The sequence below is a fragment of the Bombina bombina genome, chromosome 8 (assembly GCF_027579735.1).
Source record: "Bombina bombina isolate aBomBom1 chromosome 8, aBomBom1.pri, whole genome shotgun sequence".
Classification (NCBI taxonomy): domain Eukaryota; kingdom Metazoa; phylum Chordata; class Amphibia; order Anura; family Bombinatoridae; genus Bombina; species Bombina bombina.
Genome location: NC_069506.1, coordinates 259516024 through 259528464, shown reverse-complemented (window position 1 = coordinate 259528464; position 12441 = coordinate 259516024). Strand labels below are relative to the sequence as shown.

At 36.3% G+C, this 12441-nt stretch overlaps 1 protein-coding gene across 1 annotated transcript in view; it reads right to left on the bottom strand.

Moving 5' to 3' along the window:
- Window positions 1-1258: 1258 nt before the first annotated feature.
- Window positions 1259-12441, bottom strand: part of LOC128638985 (alpha-tectorin-like) — a 110780-nt gene continuing 99597 nt past the window's right edge. The window contains exons 6-7 of the mRNA XM_053691126.1: window positions 5217-5376; window positions 1259-1646 (exon numbers count right to left, since the gene is read on the bottom strand). Coding sequence (XP_053547101.1) covers window positions 1471-1646; window positions 5217-5376 — 336 coding nt within the window. The 3' untranslated portion in view covers window positions 1259-1470. The remainder of the gene's footprint in view (window positions 1647-5216; window positions 5377-12441) is intronic.

Here is a 12441-nt window from a genome sequence, read left to right as displayed (position 1 = left end):
GGCGGTAGATTAGGGGTGTTTAGATTTGGGGTTTATGTTGGGGTGTTAGGTTTAAATGTAATTTTTTTCCCATAGGCATCAATGGGGTTGCGTTACAGAGATTTTTCATTACCCACTTCAGGTGTTTTTTTTCATTTGTTTTCCCAAACACTCTCTCCCTATTGATGTCTATAGGGAAAAACGTGCACAAGCACATCAAAGCAGCCCTTGGATTTTGTGCGGTATGGAGCTTAACGCCACCATATCGCACGCACAAGGAGGCTTTACAGTAACTCGTAATGGCAGTGCTATGGAGGGGGAAATAACGCAACTTTTTTGGCGTTAGTTTCGCACCCTATTTAGCGCAAAACTCGTAATTTAGGTGAATGTTAGTTATGTATAGTAAAACAACCTTGCAATATAATTTCATTATTTATTTTGCCTGTTTACTAGTAATATAGCTGTAAATGTAGATTTTGTCATTCTCAGAGCTGTAAATTCACACTGCAGTCTTCTTATTGCTAACCCTGCCACATATATGTCCCTATTGGTTTCATCTAATAACAACTCCAAAGCTATGTACTTTAAAACTAACATAATGACCACGACTAGCCTTGTTCTCTGCAGACTTAAGCCTGGATTGGCTCCTTCAAAAAAAGGAAAGTGGATGGGTGGAGTTTGGTTATTGAAAACTGGAGAAAACAAGATGTCAATTTGTTTTAGAAATGTTTATAGTTGGCTAGATGTTATTCTGTAGCAACACAACAGAAATGTCTTGTAATTACAAGATGTTTACTGTCCCTTTAACTAGCACAAAGACTAGAATTAAACCTGAACCACAAGTTTGGCAATCACCTTTCTGCAGATAAGTGAACAGTAGGGATGTGCATTCAGATCTTTCGTGAGGATGTGATTGCGGAAGTAAACAGCGGCTCGTGCCCTTCGGATATTTTTGCAGCCGGATTGATTCCAGTAAAAGATCCCCACACTGAGATCTTTGCAAATCTAGGTTTTAGAGTGGGGATCTTTTAGAAGAATCAATCCGGCAACGAAAAGATCCAAAGGGCACGAGCTGCGGCTTACTTCCGCAATCAGATCCTCACGAAAGATCTAAATGCACATCCCTAGTGAACAGTGATATTTTAGAAAACCCAATGTTATGGGCTGATAGATTTCATCTTTGCCCTTAACATTGTGGGTGCAATATTGTAACAAATAGCACTGCTGTGTGTGTGTTTAGGAATAAAAACCCCATTGAGAACGTTATAGAATAATAAAGAATAGTTATACGTTGTTTATTATGTTTTGTTTACAAGTACACATAGAAAAACAAATGCATACTGCAGATGTACCACCAAACACGCAGTCTTTACAAGTTTACTATATTTAGTATTCATTATACCTTTATGTTAGGAACATTCATTTTCTATAAGCAAAATGAATCAGAGGATATTATTTGTGCCTTCTCTAGTGGATAGTTACTATATGGGTTCAAAAGCAGGTGCCAAAGTTGATCTGGCAGGTAAAATGCCAGGCTGAAGGCTGACACACTTGAGACCCTGGGCATATTTCTTCATTACATACAACTTCTCCATCCGTTTGGCACAGACATTTTTTCTCACAGGTTTCATCTTTCCAAAAGGTTTCATTGTATCTCACAAAATTAGCTGTGGAGGAGCAGAGAAAATATTTAAGAAAATAGCAACTTACTTTTTTAATATTAACAAACACAATGTTTATCTCTAGGTCAGGACTATCAAGCATCTTTGAATGGGCTGCATTAAAATATTTTTTTATCTGCCACGCCACATGCTTGTACTAGTGCCCCACGTGAAGAGCAAGTCTTCTCCAATGTGATCTGTAAGCACCACTATTGAGTTATGTGCATGAGGACTATGGGGCCCGTGTTTCTGGCGAGCCTGCAGTCTCACCAGAAACAGCAGTTATGAAGCAGCGGTCACAAAGACCGCTGCTCCATAACCCTGTCTGCCTGCTCTGATGAGGCAGACAGGAATCGCCGGAATTCAACCCGATCGAGTACGATCAGGTTGATTGACACCCCCCTACTGGCGGCTGGTGCAATGCTGAATACGGAAAGCGTATTGCTCTCCGCATTCAGCGATGTCTGTCTGACCTGATCCGCAATATCTGATCAGGTCCGACAGATATTTGTTAAATAGGCCTCTTAGTGTTGCAAATGGAAATAGTTAGATGAGTAGGGTAGAGAGACACAATCAAATCTATCACTATAACCTTGTACTACAAAAGAACCATCATGTAGGCTATTCTTACTTAAAGGGACATGACACCCACATTTTTTCTTTCATGATTTAGAAATAGAATGCATTTTTAAACATCTTTCTAATTTACTTCTATTATCTAATTTGTTTTATTCTCTTGATATTCTTTGCTGAAAAGCATATCTAGATATGCTCAGTAGCTGCTGATTGGTTGCTGCACATAGAAGCCTCATGTGATTGGCTCACCCATGTGCATTGCTTTTTCTTCAAATAAGGATATCTAAAAAATAAATAATAGAAGTAAATTGTAATGTGGTTTAAATTTGTATGTTCTATCTGAATCATGAAAGAAAGACTTTGGGTTTAGTGGCCCTTTAATATTTCAAAAATAGAATTAACTATTTCTTTATAGATCATTAGAATTATCCACATTATAAAATTATTTCTGAAATCATCTGTTTAGACCACTCAGATGTATATACTGTATACTGTGTATATATATATATATATATATATATATATATATACACTCACCAGCCACTTTATTAGGTACACTTTACTAGTACCGGGTTGGACCCCTTTTGCCTTCAGAACGGCCTTAATTCTTCATGGCATAGATTCAACAAGGTGTTGGAAACATTCCTCAGACATTTTGGTCCATATTGACATGATAGCATCACGCAGTTGCTGCAGGTTTGTCGGCTGCACATCCATGATGCAAATCTCCCACTCCACCACAACCCAAAGGTGCTCTATTGGATTGAGATATGGTGACTGTGAAGGCCATTGGATTGCAGTGAATGCATTATCATGTTCAAGAAACCAGTTTGAGATGATTTGAGCTTTGTGATGTGGTGCATTATCCTGCTGGAAGTGGCCATCAGAAGATGGGTACACTGTAGTCATAAAGGGATGGACATGGTTAGCAACAATACTCAGGTAGGCCATGGTGTTTAAATGATGCTCAATTGGTACTAAGGGGCCCAAATTGTGCCAAGAAAATATCCCCCACACCATTACACCACCACCACCAGCCTGAACCGTTGATACAAGGCAGGATGGATCTATGTTTTCATGTTGTTTACTCCAAATTGTGACCCTAACATCTGAATGTCACAGCTGAAATAGAGACTGATTAGACCAGGCAACATGTTTTCAATCTTCCATTGTCCAATTTTGGTGAGCCTGTGCGAATTGCAGCCTCAGTTTTCTGTTCTTAGCTGACAGGAGTGGCACCTGGTGTGGTCTTCTGCTGCTGTAGCTTATCTGATTCAAAGTTTGATGTGTTGTGCATTCAGAGATGGTATTCTGCATACCTTGGTTGTAACAAGTGATTATTTGAGTTACTGTTACCTTTCTATCATCTCGAACCAGTCTGCCCATTTTCCTCTGACCTCTGACATCAACAAGGCATTACCGTCCATACAACTGCCACTCACTGGATATTTTCCCTTTTTCGGACCATTCTCTGTAAACCCTAGAGATGGTTGTGCGTGAAAATCTCAGTAGATCAGCAGTTTTTTAAATACTCAGACAGCCCTTCTGGCACCAACAACCATGCCATGTTTAAAGTCACTTAAATCCCCTTTCTTTCCCATTCTGATGCTGGGTTTGTACTTCAGCAAGTCGTCTTCACCAGATTGAGATGACTAAATGCATTAAGTTGCTGCCATATGGCTGATTAGCAATTTGTGTTACCAAGCAATTGAACAAGTGTACCTAATAAAGTGGCCGGTGAGTGTATATGGGTATATGGGGAAAGATGAATCCAGCACTTCAGAAACAACTACTGCTAAATAAAGTGAGGAGGAATACTTAGGGATACCAAATTCAGCTAGATAATGGCTTAGATTCAAAGATGGTTGTTGAGGGGCCTCTCTGTGAAAATGGAATTGTGTTGAGCATCACTTCACATATATTCTCCACGGATTAATTAGTGGCCATTCTTCCTGTCATTAATATTGCAAAGCAGAAAAACATAGTTAATGGGAATCTGATATATTTGTCAGTTTTGTTATGCCTCACTGGATAAAATGGAAGGCGCCTCAGACACTTCACAAACATGAACAAGGGTCTGACCATTGGTGTTCTTGGGCTCTTTGGGGGAGTGATCAGGATTTTTTTTACCAACTCTAATTCCAAACATGAGGAATTCAAAAAGTCTGTTATGCCTTTGTGAAGTATTTTATCTCATGGTTATGTATTTCTATTGGAAAGCTAATGAAGTTGTCTCAGTGTTTTTTTTTCTTTTCTTTTTCTATTACTTTTTCTTTCCATTCTTTCTTTTGTTTTTATGCATATACTATAATGGGGTGTTAGCCAGGTGAGGAGCTCTTTTTAATGGATTGTTCTATACATTTGTTGCAGACATTTTGAAGATGCTGATATCCTTCACTATGGAGCTTGTTCTCTGCACCAAGAGATGAACATTTACTAGATAGACTCTGCTATCTTAATTATAATAGAGAGTCGCTCACAGATGTTACAAGGGGCAGGTACAGATCTATTTGATTTTTGCAATTCTTGAGTAAGGATAATGCAGGGAGTTGTTTTTTTAGCTAGATATTAGTTTTACAAATGGGTTTAATTACTTTGGGCCACTGATTCACATCTTTACTCCAACTTATTATTGACTGAAATACTAATACTACAAATAAAGCCTGGTAGAATTATCCAATCAACATATTATTGTTGACTAAAATACTAATACTACAAATAAAGCCTGGTAGGATTAGCCAATCAACATATTATTGATGGAAATACTAATACTACAAATAAAGCCTGGGTAGAATCAGCCAATAACATTTTCTAATTAATAGATTTGTGAGCTTTGGCCTGTATGTTTTCCATTCACCAATCACCTTCCACTAAATGTATTTTAAAAATAGACAAGGTATTTCAAATCTAGGACATAGTAATACAAATAGTAGGAATCTATGCAAAGAAAGAAAACTGTTCAGAATTCTCCCAGCAAATGCATATGCAGCATGACCATACCTTCATATACACAACCCCCAGGAGCCTTAAACTGATCAACCTGGAAAACCCAACGCCCTGGAGTGTTCACATTGGTTGTTTTTCCAATATTAATAACATCAGATGTTCTGGAGCCAGGAATGTTAAAGTAATGGGTCTTATCACCACTGTTAAAACCAGCCTGCAAGACAAAAAATAGGCATCAGTATATACTTTAGCTTATAAGTCAATTTATTAGTAAGTGTAAATGGCATTGCCACCACTTCCATAATAAAAAAAGATCTTATAGAAATCTTGCAAAGAAATGTTGATCAAAACATATTTTTATAATTGTGGATCTTTACATTCTATATCGACTATAAGAAATAACGTGCAGTCATTTTACGAGAGTAAGGGGCATATGAAAACCCAAAATATTTATTTTGTCATTCAGATAGAGCAAACACATTTTTTATTTATTTCTATTGTTAAATTATCTTTATTGTCTTGGTATCTTTTGTTGAAAAGCAGGGAGGTAAGCTCAGGGGTTGCCCGTCTGGACCACTATATCGCAGCAGTTTTGAAAGCATGTTATCCATTTACAAGAGTACTAGATGACAGCACTATTTCCTGCCATACAGTGATCCAGACACATACCTAGGTATCTCTTCAACAAAGAATATCATGGTGTAAGGGATTGGAAACTTCTCATGATTGCATGCACAAAAAATGAATAAAACAGTTAATGTATTAGCAGTTTATATTAAAGCTTTGCTATAAGAATATATAAATACAGTATGAATACATTAACAGTATATGTACTGTATATCATATGCCTTTAACACATATTTGCCTTTAAGAGTATTGCCTTTAAGAAATAAGTTAGACTTGTATTTTACGCTGCCTTTCTGTTCTCATAGCAGATGCTTTTATCTAGAAAGAGGGGAGGTAACATTCTCAGAGACAGATACTGCTAGGCTAACATGAGAATATTTGCTTGTTATGAGAACACTCTTATTTTGCCAAAACACTTGCTAAATGAAATGTAATTGACATAAAGTTAGACACGCCTTCTACACGGTAAGTTTAATTATTATAATTACTAAGTTGGGAAGGAGAGTCTTTTGGGTAACAGCTTAGAAAAAAGTCTTATACTTCAACTGTGGAAATAGCTGCCTGTGTTCAGTGCTGTTGCATGCTATTAATGTCTTATCCAAAACCCAAAGATAAGTAATGCATTTATAGTTTAGTTTGGCTTGTTTTACTTACTGTAATCACTGCTTAGTGTTTGTTTTTGCAGTATGTTTACAATAAACCCTGCTATTATTCTACTGCATTCTCGGGTTTTAGTTAGTCTTTTTCAATACTACAGTGAGATTTAGTTTGCACTTCCCCAGTGCCAGGAAAAGACACATGGAAACAAAGCAAATCAGATAATAGAAGTAAGTACAAAAATTAACAATTGTATGCTCTGTTTGAATCACAAATATTTTTGGGGGGTTTCATATCCCTTTAAGGAATTAGCAAATGTTGATGGGTAGTTATATAAAATGATGTGAGCCTGCTTACTGGATTGTAAGAAGTAACGGTTATAAGAGGGAGCGGAGATAAATCACCCCAAACATGTTCTTTCAGGTTGATTAACATGATTGGTTGTGCAAAAAAGCAGGGAGCAGTAATGCACAAGGATACATGAGGGCAGCAGATAAACAGTATCCCCTGCCCTCTCGCCATGAAGTTCATCCATGGATTATTATAGTTTGCTCTCTGTCTACTTGCATGGCTGACATCACAGCATAGGCAGCCTAGCAGTCCACTGAGTTTATCTTGTTTTGGTTGGAAGTCTATATTAAAACTGTGACTCTAAGTGTCAGCAAAAATGGGTGTGAGGCACAGAAAAAAAGCATACACTATGAGCATGCACTCACAAGACTTACTCAAAGGAGCACAACACTTATTTTTGTTTAAGTTCTCTGTAAGTACTTAAGTGTTTTCACTGCAGATTCTTGGATTTTATAAAGTAGTGCTATACATAGGGTTGCTAACAGACCCCAAAAATACTAGATGACCTGCAGGTGGCTGGATATAGGTGATAGGTGTAGTCACACAATTAGGACCCACTCGTATATAATCGACAATGGAGTGGTGATTTGCGACTGCCTGTAGCATACGTAGAAGTTATAAAAGACATAATTGTTTTGCTACCCAGATTATTATTATTTTTTTTAAATGGACATTGGAGAGTCCAGGATTTTTTTTAATAATTTTTACTTGATTGCTTGCTGAAATACTATACTGTTCAGTTTAATACTGGACACCTGGCAACCCTATTTATTGTACACAGGAGTTTAGCATACATAACTAGAATATCCCTACTAAATATTAGTGACACATCATTTCATTAATATGGCTGCTAAAAAAATATTTTTCTTAGCTACAGAGATGTTCTAGTGTTATTTTATTTTCATTTTTTATTTTCAGGAGCCATATAAAAGGAACCGTAAAATTAAAATGTAATTTTCCACACAATGTTTAATTATGCAGAATTAAAATGTTTGCACTGCAATATCATTATTTATTTTGTACTCATTTCTCGTAATTTAGGGACATGAAACACAATTTTTATTTCATGATTTATATAGATAATACAATTTTAAATAATGTTTTTATTTACTTCTATCATCTAATTTGCTTAATTCTCTTGGTATCCTTTGTTGAAGAAGCAGCAATGCACTACTGGGAGCTAGCTGAACACAGCAGGCAAGCAAGCCTATAACACAAAGCATATATGTGCAGCCTATACAAAACACGTTTAGAAATTTTTGCGCAAACCAATGCTGAAGTTAATATGAAGGTAAATCCCAGGCGCCAATAAATGGCTAAGGTTTAAAGTGTTAAAAATGTTTAATACAGCTCATCATGTAATGTTAAAAATGTAGTTGAAATACAAGGCTAAAAAGCATGGATCCACGCTATACAATAAAAGATATTAATAGTCGAAAATAACAGTATACAATAAAATATAAACAGTAGTGCTACACAGTGACTTGGGGTAATACTCCAAGTGAGCTAAAACTGGGGTGATTACATGCATCCCCCATGAGGAAGGACTAGAAGCAGTAAAATTCTTCCTTGATAAAGATCTGGAAATACCTGAGGCTCAGAAAGACTTCATTTTGGATGGAATCAAATACATCTTGACCCACAATTACTTCCATGATGATGGAAACTTCTACCAACAGATTTGCGGTACGGCGATGGGGACCAGGTTCGCGCCCAGTTATGCAAACCTATTCATGGGAAAATGGGAAAACATCTTCTGGGACTCATGCCCGGCAAGCGCGGACCTGGTCCTCTATCGCCGCTATATAGATGACATCATTATCATCTGGAAAGGGACCCAGGAGGACCTGAACTACACCATTGAAGTCATGAACAGAAGCACCAACAGTCTGAAATTCACTCATTCATGGAGTAAAACTGAACTCATCTTCCTGGATCTAAAAATAGAGGTCATAGACGGTAAGATTGAAACCTCCACTCACTTCAAAACAGTAGACAGTAACACATACATCCACAACATGAGCTGTCACCATAGAAATTGGAAGGAGAACATACCAAAAGGACAACTGGTAAGGATTAAGAAGAACTGCTCGACAGAAGAAAAATGGAATGAACAAGCCAAAATCATCAAAACAAAGTTCCTGGAGAGAGGTTACAAGGAGAGTCTATTGGAACAGAAAAGCGAAGAAGTAAACAACATCGATAGAAATGAACTTTTGAAATATAAAGAAAAAACACCACGGACAGAAGATGACTCCCTCAATGTATTAATGATTACAGAATACAGCGAGAATAAGAGCATCATCGAAAAAATATTTCAAAAACACTGGTCAATTTTAAAAGAAGATGACCTGATTGGTGACAAAATTCCAGAAAGACCCAAATTTGTATACAGGAAAACCAGGAACTTACAGAATAGACTAGCTCCCAGTATAGAAAAAAAGAAGAATCTGGGTATCAAAGACACATTCGGAAAAGAAGTGAAAGGCTTCTTCCCTTGTGGATCTTGTAAAGCCTGCAAAAACGGTAGTAAATCCAACACATTTTACAGTTTTAACACAAAACAAAGATATAAAATACATGAACTGATCAGATGTCAGGACAGCGGAGTGATTTACATACTGCAATGTTCATGTGGTCTACAATACGTGGGCCAAACCTCGAGGTCCTTGAGAGAAAGGATACGTGAACATCTACGACTTATCGAAAAACTAAACACAGATACCGCTTTATATAGACACTTTACAAGCAAACACAAGGGAAATATAAAGGACTTGACATATATGGGCATACAGAAGGTACGAAAAGATTGGAGAGGCGGCAATTACACAAAAAAATTACTAACCGCCGAGTCAAAGTGGATCTTTAACCTGGACTGTCTGTACCCTAAGGGGTTAAACAATAAAGAAGACCTCTCTCATTTATTTAATATGATATAACATCTCTACACCCACAAAAGAATCCTATCCCCTCGGGGTACTTTCCCCTAAGGCTGACTCTCCACTATTTTTCCCTAAGTCTGAATGTCCACCACCAAGGTTCCTCTCCCCATAATGAAGGAGATAAACTCTGTTGCTCTAAAAGCACAGAAGCTTTTATCAGAAACTATCTACTAAAAATTCCAACCTCACTATAATCCTTACCCTTCGATCTCCTTCTCCAAGGCACTGGTCTCCATATGGAATCAATTTATATTAAGAAGAAAAACAACAATCTTCTATATAAAGTTTCAAAATTCAAGTTAACGCAATTTGATGCAATCAAATCCCTCAACCAACTATAGGAAACCGAGCCATACACTGGATACCAGGCCTCCTATTATTATTTCATTCCTCCCACAGTCCCTGAAAACAATTAGCAATATTTTGTGTAAATACAAAGATACGCTAACAAAATCCGCTTTCCCTGCAAGCTCAGCCAATTTGATCACGTTGATATTTCAACCAGCATCGCATACAAGTCTATACTTCAGTCTATGAAAATAGCTAGAAACAGCACAAATTCTCAAAAGATTGGAACATTTTCATATCTGACTAACATTCAATCCAACATATTCCATCCAGTACACTGGTATTAAAAATTTCGTTAACCTATCATATCTCTGAGATCCAATAAACAAAGTTTTTCCCCAAGTCCACACCCCCGAAATGATGATTCACTATATTTAAAACATAATTAAAATACACGACAAGCATAAAAGCCCAGTTTAGTTTATTTTAGTTTATTTTAGTTTATATATATATGGTCAATTTCTATTTTAATTTATTTTTTAATTTTTGTACCTAACTAATTCAAATAACATTCTACCTTATGAGGGATTACACATAATATACAAGACTGAAACTACCCTAAAGATCTGAACTATTTGGTGTTTAACCTTTTACCCTTTCGCTCCAACCCTCTATGGAGATATTACCCAATCCAGTTATATAGTAGTCCCCAGATCAGCACATAACTTGAACACAGTTATAAAATACACTGATCATTAAAGGCTCATCGCCAACTCCCTAGGGATAAATTTAGCGCATAAATGATTCGAAAGAAATACTCATTAAGTACACTGGAATTTATTGATGTCATATTTTTATTAAACAAACAGACTTATATTGACAATAGGAAGTGACGCCATAGATAATAAGGAGGATTCATACACAAACGACAGATCACATCTATCGATCAAACTGCCATAATAAAAATAGATAGATCATTTATCTATCTATTAACTGCTATAATAATAAAAAGGCTAGTAGACTTATTTACTTATTTACATCTTGTGACCAATACAAATAACGTCAAACCGGATATAGTTAAACCGGAAGTAACGTCATAAACAAACATGGCGTATTTACACACATAAGAAAAAGTATAAATAAAGACCTTTGAAATACCAACAACACAAAACATCAACCTCTAATATATTAGGTATGATAAAAAATAACCTATCTGATCTAGTTCTACTACTTAGGATAAAAATGAAAATCGTCAAACCGGAAGTACCCAACCGGAAGTGACGTCACAAACAAATATAGCGTACTTACAAACACATAATTAAATTGTAAACAAGGACCCTTCATAATACTAATAATAGAATACAGCAGCAACTTTTTATGTACCACCAAGTTAAGGAATAACATATTTGACTAATTTGGTGAGAAATACAGAAATCGTCAAACCGGAAGTAGCTAAACCAAAGCACTTCCGGTCACAATTACACATCCCCTATATAAGGCCATCAGTAAGCAACACACACCAGTCTTGATAAAGGCCCAGAGAAGGCCGAAACGCGTAGACAACACTGGTAAGCCTTATTTCATTTGAGGAATATATTGTGATTATTCTACACATTGTTTTTATCTTTCTTTCCACAGGTTTTATACATATTTTTTTCCCCCTGATTTTTTAATATTTTTATTTTATTTTTGGAATTGTCTGCACTGTGTCATTCAGTGTGCTCTTACCTTCACCACCCCAGCCACTCCAGGCTGGCCACATCTACACTAACATTCTACATTTTTTCTATCCCTTTCTTTTGGAAGCACACCAAAGAGGAGTATCACATTGGATTTATTTTGGATCAAGGTATAAATTTTTGAAAATTTTGGAAATTTTCTCGCATACTGACTACCTCTTGCACTGACTTTTTAAGGACACATTTTTTCACTTTGGACATTTTGATACTTGATTTTTTGAAATTTTTTTTATCTTTTGAAAGATTTTTTCACTGTTTATATTGCAACCTTTGATGTAATCACCCCAGTTTTAGCTCACTTGGAGTATTACCCCAAGTCACTGTGTAGCACTACTGTTTATATTTTATTGTATACTGTTATTTTCGACTATTAATATCTTTTATTGTATAGCGTGGATCCATGCTTTTTAGCCTTGTATTTCAACTACATTTTTAACATTACATGATGAGCTGTATTAAACATTTTTAACACTTTAAACCTTAGCCATTTATTGGCGCCTGGGATTTACCTTCATATTTACTATTTCTCCAGGTGATAACTAGGTATCACCCCCCTAGGCTGATAAGGTTCTAGTAGGCGCTGGGATATTTTCATATTGTTTACCAATGCTGAAGTTAATAAGTAGAAAAAGGGGGGGAAGCAATAAAGAAAATGTTCTCACATAAACAAAAACAATTTCTAGAAAGTATTAATTAGGGAATATATGTTCTTTTCACACACACAAAATGCTCCAA